This window comes from Lonchura striata, chromosome 3 (genome assembly GCF_046129695.1).
Source record: "Lonchura striata isolate bLonStr1 chromosome 3, bLonStr1.mat, whole genome shotgun sequence".
Lineage (NCBI taxonomy): Eukaryota > Metazoa > Chordata > Aves > Passeriformes > Estrildidae > Lonchura > Lonchura striata.
In genome coordinates, this window is record NC_134605.1 from 81,603,866 (window position 1) to 81,615,926 (window position 12,061).

The window sequence follows — 12,061 nt, forward strand, 5'->3', positions numbered from 1 at the left end:
TCACACCCAGGCAACAGCCTGCCACGATCCCAGCTTCCAGGTGCCCTTCTGAGGCACAGCTATGATCTCAGTAGGGAAGTTACAGCAAAGCTACAAAACCTGCCTGACTCCTTGAGGCAGTGGCTCAGGAGGCAGGTGGGAAGAGAGATAAGGCAGCACAGCTCTGGCCAAGCTGCTGTTGGTACACAGTTCCTGCTAAAACATGATGCCTTCCATTGACACTGATGGAACAAACACATTCAAATGCTGCTTGCGAAAGGTGCCACACTGACAGGCATGGAGATGGAAATGAACTACCCAGGACCCAAAGAAACCCAACCAATTAAGGAATTTATTGTCACAGGGGTCAGAGCACAAGGCAGTGTGGTTTGCTAAACTTTATTGTGAACCCTTTGGGCAAGGTAAGCAATTTCATTTCTGGCAAAATATCCCAGGCACTCAGAATCATATATATATATATATATATATATATAGGGAATTCTCAAGCCAGAGATTACATCTTACCACTTAGAGTGCCAAGGATCATCCTGACCTCCTTGAATACATCCAATCTCTTTTTGAATACACTAGTATCTTTGGCTTCCACAATACTTCAGATGAACTTACATGTTGCATACTAAACACTAGCATCTTCCTTTCAGCTTTTTCTAACAATCTGACTGATCATTTCATCAGCTTCTAGCCCTACGCAATGCTGATTCCTCCTATCCAGCAGCTAGCCAGAGTGAAAGTTTCCTAAGGGAGTCATACAGCTTTTAGTCTTGTATGGAAGTAATTTCCATTGCCTTGGAGACCTGCATTGGTTCTCTCCATATTCTCTAGCTTTATTAAACCTTTTCAAGGACTTCAGAAAACATTCAAACCAAATATGTTTACATAGCAGCATACCAGCATTTTTGTGCACTCTTGTCCTTTCCCAATAATTAATATTCTAGCTGGTTCCTTTGGTACAAGATTTGGGCAGACATTTTCAGAGAACTACACCTAATACAGAAGAACCATCCCTAGCTGCTACTCTACAGCCCCTTGTGTCGTATGTATGTTAGGATACTTTTTTCCCATGTGAATTCCTTTGTGTTCTGTCAGCATAGGCTTTATTTACTATGGAACGCATATTTTGTAGTCTAATTTACAAGCTTCAACATGCATGAAGATGAGTATCATATTTGCTACCTTCCCGCGTTTTTAAGGCTAATTTAAAAGTCACACAGGACTCACACAGCCCTTACAAATTCCTTTAGACTCCAGCAGTCAAAGCCACCTGGGTCTGGAGAGCTTTGTCAACTGCCCTAAAAAGCTGCTACTGGCACATCAATTTCAAGTAGTTCCTTGGACTTATATCTTACAGAGCACAGCTTGACATGAAAATTACCAAATTTCTCATTGATGCCTGTGACTTGGCTTTCTTTCCAGAGAAGCTAGAGCAGCAAAAGGAGCATTCCCTAACCCATGGCAAACAGCAAGCCAAAGGCCAGGGTTTGTTTGAAGCTTCATCTGCTGTCCCAAAAATCAAAGCTTTGTTCGTATTTGCATTGCTCACCATCCATCACTGCAGTTAGGAAGTGTCTTTACCTTTGCAGTGCTGGACCAAAATCTGCTAAGTCCAAAGACCAGACTGAAAGAGATTTAGGCAGACACTTGCCTTTCGCTCAGGTACCCAAGACCTGCTGAAGACTCAGAACTTTTCATTACTGAGGTACCTTCCTGAAATGTTGGTGAGTGCTTCCTGCTGGATGGCTCAGGAGTCCCTCCACCACACAGCAGTTGCTGCAGAGCCTAGAATTTCCCCACCACTGTGGAGGGGACTTCACTGCCTTCTGCTGCACAGAACTATATCTCCTACTGCATGAACATCCAAACACTCATTTTGTGCCTGATAAGAGTATTTCAAAGTACAATGCCACTGCAATAGCAGAGAAGAGCTTTATGCCCCAATGAGTCACTGAACACAAGCAGCACTGTACAGATCCATGGTACTGAACAGTTCTCTGCCAAACTCTAAGCAAACAAGACAAGGAATGTAAAGAGCTAAGACTCACAGAAATATTTTATCCGTGACTTGGCAGTGCTAGGCTTAACAGAATCATTTGGGACCTCTAAGAGTTAGTCTATTCAAGACTACAAAGGAAGCAAGTGCAAATCCAATTCATATTTCCTTAAATATACTTACTTAAAAGCCAATTAAAAATACAATTAACAGTGGCATAAAACAGGGGAAAGGCCAGAGACAGAGCATGTAACAATGAGGAATTCAAAGCTTGCTTGCAGTTACCAAATAACATACACATGAAGCAGGTACAGAGACAAGCCAGAGAGCCTTACAACATATAAGGGTTAAGGCCAATGGACAGATATTGTTTAAAACTGACTTATTCCTTCTGTTTACTCAGGGTGCAGAACTACTCAAAACTGACCTATTCCTTGTGTTTATTCAGGGTTCAGAACAGTGGTACTACTATTCAACATCAAATTAGTCACATCTTTCATTGCAAAATCTGCCTGGATTTTAGCAATTCATCTGATTAGAGCCAGAATCTTCAAATTGCATCATTGTTTAGCTGTGAATATTCTACCTGCCAAGAGAAGGAATTGAGGTGAGGAGTCAGATTTTTATCTCCGGTTTCAGCAACTCCCATGAAAGTGTATGGACAGACTGTATAAAGACTTCTGTGTCCGTACCTCTATATCCCACAAGTAAATAACGCTGCAGTGCCTGCTCCATTCTTTATAGCCTTTATCTCACAAGATTTATCTCTTAATTACTTTATGTGAAGCAGTAAGCAAACAAGGGCACACTGTACCAGCTCCCTGACAGACTGACAAGCCTTGTGCTCCAGGCAGGTGGGACAGATAACCAAGTTGGGAAGAGATATATACCTCAAGAAGGAAGGGAATACTCCCATATTAGCAGTTTACCCTTAGCTGAAACAGGATGTGCCTAAGCAATAAGTGTTAAAGAAGGAAATACAATAAAATGTGGTATTTGTTTTATTTGTTGCTGCTGAAAACTCCATTTTGTGTGAGCAGCAAGGCAATAAGAGTGTAAACAACTGGAAGACAAGCAAGGAATTGTCATAACTGGCACCTGCAAGGATAAGCCAGAGATCCTTGCTGAGTTCAGGAAGCAAGCTAGATTTTACACCTGGGCTAGAACTGAAGTTTCTTCAACTGTTGAATTTTTAACTTGATACTTATTATCACCACTCACAGAATTAGTTAAAAATAGTTAGCATGCAACCATTATCAGGTACTTAAACGAAGAACAGAAATCCATAGGAGGGACCAAAATAGTGACAGTTTGACAACTTGCCTTCAGACTCACACACTCTGTTCTGCACTCTGCTGTTAGGGATTTTACTATTTCCTTCCTGCACAGCTACTTGTACAGCAGAAGCACCTTAAGAGTGCCTTTGACAAGACTAGATGAGAAGCCGGAGTTTAACTCCTCCAACATCATGGTGATGGATTACTGAACAGATTTTTCTTGTTCCTTGGTCAAGTGTCCTTAGGGCAGAGGTCTATGTAAGCAAACAGCCTCCTTTTCTTGTATTTCTCAAGGACTCGATTCTAGGTGTTGTCACAATAAGAATGACTACATGAGCAAAGCCTTCAAAACAAACACTGTTTAGTGTTTGAATTCCAAATAACTTCACAGAGCAGAGTTCAGGCAGAGTCACAGAATCATGGAATCAAAAAATATCCTGAGGTGGAAGGGACCTACAAGGAACATCAAGTCTAACTCCTGACCCTACAGAGAACACCCCAAGAGTCACACCAGGTACCTGAGAGCACTGTCCAAACACTTGAACTCTGTCAGGCTGGGTGCTATAACCACTTCCCTAGGGAGCCTGTTCCAGTGCCCAACCACCCTCTGGGAGAAGAGCCTTTTCCTGACATTCAACCTAAACCTCCCCAGCTTCCCGCCACTCCCTCAGCTCCCACCACCAGAGGAGAGGTGAGTGCTTGCCCCTCCACTTACCTTCGAGACATCTGGAGATTGAGTAATGCTACACCCATTCATAAATGAAAAGGGAACTCACCCTTCTGCAGTTAGGTTTCTTTTATAGTGCCAGCTGCTGAGCGGAGTTTTTGGACCACAGTTTTAGATTTAAAGGCTGTAAGTTCCCAAACCCATTTTTTCCAACAAGAATTACAAGGAACTTACTGAAGTGTTCCCATTTACCTTTGTACATTTCACATAGCTGTGGTATCTCTCTATAAGCTGATATAGTATTATATTGTACATGTATCCAATAACAACTTTTACAGAGACATTCTCTGCTTTACCAGCCATCTTCTCCTTCCATTATATACAATACCCTGAAATGCAGCCTTGAGGGTGACAGTAATGCAGGATGGACATTTTGTCACCTTGAAAAAGCTTCTAGCAGTTAAATGTTGGGTAATGGGTAAGATTGTTATTTTTTTGTCCTTTAAAGCTAATCACACAACATTTCTGTAATTTACTTACCCTTTTAAGACTTCAGCAGAACCTGAAAAGGGTTGTTTATAAGGCAGAAAAGAAAAACTGGAATAGATTGAAGACTGGTAAGTGGCAGCTACCAAGGTAGACAGACATCCTGCAGCATGTCATTGAGATGGGAAAGGAGTATAAACCAACTGTCCATCCGCAAAGGAAAAAAATTATTTAAAAGGTATGACTGATAACCCACGGCCTCCCATCAGCCCCAGGGCTCTTTCATAAGCTCCCTCTCATGCCAGTTATATTTCCTGTGGGTTCTTCAGTTCTTCAACAGTTGTGGAATAAGAGAAAGGTTTGATAAGCCATACACTACAAAAGAAAAATAGCTGTAGCTATTGTAGCACTTCTGTGCAGTTATCTAGCACTGCTTCTCAATATTCAACACAAACTAGAGAAGCAAAACAGCAAAAGTTGGCAACTGTAACATTAGAATAATTTAAAAAAATTCCAAGAGCTGTAATCTAGACAAGTATTTCAGAAACTTTTTGAAAAGATATTTCTGCAGAGTAAAGATTTTCTTCACAGGTTTTTCTCTGAAGAGGCTGATACTTCTTTCATCCCCTTCCAGAGAAAGCCAAAGTGTTTCATTTCCCATACCTCAGCAGTCTCTCAAACTGTTTAGAATATGAAATGTGCAGAACAATAAATTTTTTTCTTCACTGGCTTCAACTTTGAAAATTTTAACATCTATATAACTATAAACAAAGGTGGAGTACAATTAGCATAGGTATTCCTTATGCCTGAAATACCACTGAACTACTGCAGTAGCAACACTGTCTGACGTTGTTGAGGCAGGACGGTATGAAATTACTCCACATCAGAAGGTTTGAGAGTAGAATCTCTGATTTATTTCAAATACATCACTTTTTATAGAGAGTATCATCCAGACCAATTCTGTTGGTCCTGAAGTAAAAGATCTCACACCATTGGTGTGCAGTGAATGATGCACAGTGGCAGAACTTACCTATAAACAATGTGAACAAAAAGAGAGATAAAGAATTATTTACATTCTTTCTCAACTGCTTCCGCCTGGTTAGAAACCTTTGTTTTCTCTCTGACTGAACTGAGAATACCAACATAAGTCCTTATGAAAATTGGCAAGAACAAGACCACTATGTTTTTCACTAGAAATATGGAACAACTACGCCCATCCTGACAGATGACAATTGAGATTCCACACCCTATTTCACATAATGACAATGAGACCAACACTAAGTTTATCATTCCAGGTTTGCTCATAGGAAGATGTGCTGTTCCTGTGTGTGCTCTGACACAGCAGTGGAGCACACATTCTCTATCCCTGTTTCAGCCCTCCTCATTACCAGGAATAGTTCCCATTCTGATCACTCTCCCTGTGTAATGTGAAGAATCACAGCTAACCCAAAACAAAGGAGGGCAGGTATGAACATACATTTGTACCAGAAATGTAATTCAGTTAATACCTGACCAATCCAATAACAACCATGTAAAATCCACGTCTCTTACATTCACTGCATTTTAGAGAATGCTTAGTATTAATGTTTTTAAAAATCCAAATTAGTAATTTATTACCATTGCGAATCCTGAAGGAATTTCTATTATTTTGAAATTTGAAAAGTAGACTACACTTATAATGGCATTTTTAATACAACAAGAGCCGTTTTATTCACATAAGTTCAACACAGTACTGATGATTCCATCATAACACTTATCCACAGGAACAGCTCAAAAACTGGGTGACATTTACATACATCTACCAATATTGTAACTGGTGGTTTATACAGAGTGATCATTTCCAAGGTATGTGTTAGCAAAGGACAGAACAGCATAGCACTCTGTTCCTGCCTTAGGAGATGCTTCAAAAGGTATTTCATGTTTTTCATGTTCCTTAATTGGCATTTTTGGGGAATTTTTTAATATTAACTTCTCATAAGATTTCATCTTAAAAGATCCTCATACAAGTTTTTGTACTCCAGACACTGTAGTGCTTTGTAAGTAACAGACCATAATCACCAAATAGCCATTGTCATTGCTCAACCCAAGCAGCATGCAAGGAGTAAAAGAGCCCACAGTAAAAAGCATTCCATTAAATTCTTTTTAATGACCAGCAATCATTTTCAGAAGAACACAAAGAACATATAAAAATGCAAACTTTATGCTGAGTGTCCTTTTAAAAGCTAGCAGCACAAAATACTTTTTGAACAGACCAGGCATCTGTCGCCTCCTGAACAATAGTACATCATTTTGTTGTCCACGTTTTTTGACTCCCAGGTTTTGCAAATGCTGATACATCAAGAGTTTTACCACTGTTGCACTGTTCATATAAAGTCTGAAAGTTAACAAACACACAGAGCATTCAGGTGAACACAGTTGTACTGCATATGGATTCAAACTACATAACAAACATTACCATTTGAAATAAATCATCACATACTGAAATATTCCATACTTGCTCTGTCAAATAAAAAATAAAAACACACTTAAGACAGCTTAGTTGTACCAGCTGTAAAGCAGTGCAATGCCCAGAAGAGAATACATACATTGACTTAGCAGTGTGAGCAGAAATAGAGCTTCACAAGTCAGGAGAGAACAAATGAGCTGCAGAGACCTAAAATCAAATTTACTCTATTAATTGTCTCCTCTATGGAAACCCCAGCATAGAAGGAGAGAGTTGTGTACTGAGGGCATGCAAGCTTTACATGAGATACTCAGATGCCCACAAACAGCCACATCACCTATTTTGTTACTAACTACTTGTTCACCCTCATATTTAAAACAGATCAAGTCAAACTAGAAGTGTAAGTATGAACTCCTTTAGATTTAATATACATTGAATTTGCTTTCCTGCTCATGAAAGCAGCTTTGCATTCTCAAGGTCTTGATATTTTACCACCATCACTTCTAAGACACAGGTAGAAAGAGCAGTTGAAGATTTATCAAGCTTCTCTTTCAGGCAATGAACAGAGAGGCTGCAATACTTCAACTAATTTATACATAGCACTGCATTAACAGTTCGGCAACTTCCAGGAAGGAAGAACAGTTGCAGTCCAAGAGTGTGCACACTTAAAAGATCAATTTAGATAATTCCTCCATATTGAGGGTTCTTAAATTAGAAGACTGATGCATAGGGGCAGATTAAAAGCAAAGCAGATCTACTGGGAGATGGAAAGGAAAGAAAAATTAAAACTAAAGATTACTGGCATCATTTTCAACCCTTCCAATTCAGAAGAATGTAGAGATTTCATATATATATTGTTTCAGCTTTCACTACTGAACATTCTAACCTTTGTCTGCATGAGCATGTACTACTACACAAAATAGAAAAGACAATTTACTTACCCTTGCAGCTCTAGAAATAGAATTGGGAGAATTCAAGCCAACAAGCTGGCCAAGGATACGTTTCATTTCCTCTGTTGTTCCTTTTGCATTTGGGACACCTACAGTTAATTTATAGTTATGCTGAAATTGTATACATTATCAGTGTAAAAATTGCCAGACCAGTTTGCAAGAGGTTTAAGAATTAAAATATTGAAGCCTTTTATAAAGCAGATGTAGGCACCAAACAAATTTGAGTCACACCAACAAGCTCATAGTAAATCTAAGAGTAAAGTGCCTTTTAAAGCATAGTTACAAATACTATTTAATAAAAATATTTTAAAATAAATGTACCTGTTTGACAGTGACTTTGAATTTGAACATAGGGATGTACCAGCAACTCCGAAACAGAAATTCTCTCTTTAGGATTTCTTACTAAGCAGCGCTGCAAATGAAAAGAGAGGAAGACTATTTTGCCTATAAATTATGAATTGCCCTAGGAATTAACAGTATTTACTTAGGTTGTTGAATAAAAGAACTTAAGTCAGACTGCTTTCAGTACTTACTTAGCTGGTATTGAGCTGAAAAGAAACTTTAACTACATGAAGTAGCTCTAGATTCATTCTTTTAGAATAAGGTTGATACTGCAAGTAGTACTGAACATCTCTTTGTGGAAAAGGTCTCTCAAGTACAACTCATTTAGTTTTAGAAAATATACTTTAAATAAAGAAATTACCATTATTTAAAACAAAAAGAACAGTTACCTTCAGCACATCTTGAAGATCCTTCTCAGCAATATCTGGGAACCCTATTTCATAACTTGGATCAACAATAGCATGCATTTTATTGATGTGACTTGTTATATGCTGAAACGGAGTCCTTCCATATGTCATACAGTACAAAATGCAGCCCAGTGACCACACATCGCTTTTGGGACTTATCTAACATAAAAAAAAAATTAAGATTACTCTCTACTTAAGGAAATGGCCCTTCAGTCAATTTATCATGCATTTGTACAGTTTTCATTGTATAAGAGATCTTTGTTACTATTATACAAAATCACCAAGGCAGCTTGCCATTATCTGCTAAGACAGTGATGTGGCTTCCTTCACTGATATTCTGTAAGAAAACTATTCTTAACTATTTTTGAAAAATCAACTTACTTGAAGAACTAACTTAAAACTAGAGTTAGTCTTTAACAAGTCAAACTGCAGGATTCTAATTCCAGATTTAAAAATAAATACAAGTAAAAGCATACTAAATTATTTAAATCCAGGAAACAGTGAGAGATCACCACTATGTCTCCAAAGTGGAAAGCCACAATTCAATTATTCTGGGTTTAAAGGATTCAGATCCATATTTCAACCCTGACACTCAGACTGTTCCTCACAGGACAACTTTGCACTTGTCCTGTTGAAGATGAAGCACTTTAAGAGAAGCACAGAGTGGGGGAGAGGAGGGAAGGGGAGAAAGATGCATACAGAAAACTTGACTCCCAGCACAATGGTTAGATTTTTGCTTAGATGAGCTGAACAAATCTGCACTTTGCATGCAGTATGAAAAGTACAAAAGGTAAAAAATTATCAACTTTAAAAAATAAATCCACTTATAAAATATTTTATTCACCATTTAGAAAGACAAGACTGCATTTCATTACACAATAATACTTCCATTCAACTGTTAATAAGTTAATCTTCATATGCAAGTGCATATGGATTTCAAATACTTTTTCACCAAACCACATAACCCTCAGTTGAAGTTTGACTGCCAATGTGAAAAATGCTTTCCCTTCAGTACTTCTAATCATTCACGTTCCATTGCCCTGGTGATATCATAAAATTTACTACGATACACAATACTCTGTAGCAGAGAAAAATTAATAGGATACAGTAAACGCATACATGTGGCCCTAAAATGCCCAAGCCTGTGCCTCTGTTTTACTTTCAGTTTTACTCAGTAATTGAGCACTTGCATTTTTCTGAACACCATCTGCCAAATGCTTTTAGGTAGTTAGAAAGATGAAGCTTAACCTTCTAACTCTGCACACCATCATCATGGCACAGCAAATTCTTTTATGTTCAAGATTCAGTGGAAGATTTTGAAAAAAACAAATTTGAAGATACATGACTAAATTACTTCCTTCTTAACAATGAAGGGAATAGGAGGAAAAAGATCATACTACCTTAGAACGAGGCTTCCCATTTTCTCCATAGGAAGACCTATCTTCTATTGCTTCAGGTGGCATGTAATTCATTGTGCCAGCCTAGCCATAAAAATGAAAAAAAAATTCTTCTAAGCAAAGCATGCATTAAATTTAATTAACTTAATAACAACTTAGATTTCTGTCCCAAAACACTGAAAAGCATCTTAAAAGTTTGCTTCTATTAAGGCTGAATGCCATTATTATTCTGTTCATTCAAAACATGTAAAAACCAGTATACATGAATATTCACATATACATATAAAACAATTCAGCATAAAATTTCAGTAGTAATTGAGGTTATTACAGTCAAAATTATCAACAGGTATTATCGCACTTGACAGAAATATGGACATGAATTTTCCAGAAGTATTTCACCTGAGAATCTTTAATGATACTTGTCACATCTGGCTGCATTTGGTTTGCAATACCAAAGTCAATTAGTTTTAGCATTCCATCAACTATCAGAAAGTTTGCTGGTTTCAGATCACTGTGAATAATGCCTGTAAAAGAGAGTTTAAAGTAAATCCAAATTATCACCATAAGGGTTAGCATTACTCAATTCCCATAACCCTTGCACAGAGAGAAGGTGCAGACTGGCTTTATCTGAGACTCTGCAGATTTCACAAAAGTGCTTCTATTTCTTCCTAAACAGTTCCTAACTTGCACAAGTTTAGTTAGAATTACTACTTATTCAAACCTGCAGCTACTCCAGAACAGCTCCAAGCAATTTGAGTTGCACAGTTAGTCTCAGTTTGGGACAGAGACTCCAGCTTTGTGTGCACATGGCCACACTGGATTGCTGCTCTGGAGCAATTCAGTGCCCTGTCCATGTCTGTAGTTCTCTCTTTAATTAGTTAAGCAGGTAGTTAAAATAAAATAATTCTATTGTTTGGTCTGATTAAAGGTACCATTCACTGAGGAGTATACACAACTGACTTCTCACAAACTTTGCTTGCACAATGTAAAATGAATTTTGATTACTATATACATAATCAACCAATCTTGATATTTTACACTTTTTTCAAAACATCACATGTATGTATGCACCCTGAATTTCAGTAGGTTTTGCTGTTTGCTATATTATTGAATGCTCTAGTCCTGAAAATGGATGATGCTTTCTGCTACTAGTCTTCACTTCATTATTATATAGGAAAAGATCCAAGTCTGTCCTCTCCTTTGTACTATACAGACAAATAGTATATAGATGCATACACAATTATATAGGTAAAGGCAAGAGGAAGGCCAGAAGAACTCTAGGAAAAAGCTGAAACACTTTGTCAAAGTAAAGAAAGCAGAGCTGTCATTAATGTCAAAGCTATGTCTGGAGAGACTGAGTGGCTAAAATTTGAGTCTAAGAGAGAACAAGTGGAATTGAGAATACATGAGGTGGTCTAAACCAGAAAATAGTTTCCGGCTGTTGAACGAAAACATAGCATTACATAAACAGTGATATTTGTAAGATCCTTCTTGAGTTAGGCTAAGTTTATCTCTGGATCAAGATTTATCTTGGCGTTTTGCTTCACTGCCTTTTTAAAAATACAATAAATACCCATCTTTGAAGATCATTAAGATTACACCAACACTAAAAAAAAATACCACCTCCAAAATTAAACCAGATCCATATTATCTGCCATATATCCTATACAAATACCTAGAATTATTTAAGAATACCATGTTCATGGATTGTGTGAACAGCTTCCAGCATATTTTTCCAATAGCTCTTTCGTTCCAATGGATCCATCTTTTTTTTCTTTTTAAGCCAGCTATTGAGATCAATATTTCCACACTCCATTACCATGTAGATATGTTGATCAGTAATTTCACTAAAAATAAAACATGTATGTTAAAAGTGAAGGAAGTATCTTTTTATAGAGAAATACTGATTGCATAAAGTTAGTATTTACTCACTAGCTATAAAGGCGGATGATCTTATCACTATGTTGCTGCAGTTTACTCAAATGAGCAATTTCATTCTTATAGCTCTCAACAGTCTGTTGATCTGCTTCCTCTAGATTCACATATTTGACAGCATACAGCTGCTTCTTGTCATTCAGTACTTGAAATACCTGCAAAAAAGTATC

At 37.7% G+C, this 12,061-nt stretch overlaps 1 protein-coding gene across 1 annotated transcript in view; it reads right to left on the reverse strand.

The window, feature by feature from the left end:
• Nucleotides 1-6,613: 6,613 nt before the first annotated feature.
• The window catches only part of TTK (TTK protein kinase), a 28,560-nt gene continuing 23,112 nt past the window's right edge, over nucleotides 6,614-12,061 (reverse strand). Inside the window, exons 16-23 of the mRNA XM_021541595.3 lie at nucleotides 11,889-12,046; nucleotides 11,652-11,803; nucleotides 10,356-10,480; nucleotides 9,960-10,040; nucleotides 8,542-8,718; nucleotides 8,132-8,222; nucleotides 7,802-7,899; nucleotides 6,614-6,791 (exon numbers count right to left, since the gene is read on the reverse strand). Coding sequence (XP_021397270.1) covers nucleotides 6,702-6,791; nucleotides 7,802-7,899; nucleotides 8,132-8,222; nucleotides 8,542-8,718; nucleotides 9,960-10,040; nucleotides 10,356-10,480; nucleotides 11,652-11,803; nucleotides 11,889-12,046 — 972 coding nt within the window. The 3' untranslated portion in view covers nucleotides 6,614-6,701. The remainder of the gene's footprint in view (nucleotides 6,792-7,801; nucleotides 7,900-8,131; nucleotides 8,223-8,541; nucleotides 8,719-9,959; nucleotides 10,041-10,355; nucleotides 10,481-11,651; nucleotides 11,804-11,888; nucleotides 12,047-12,061) is intronic.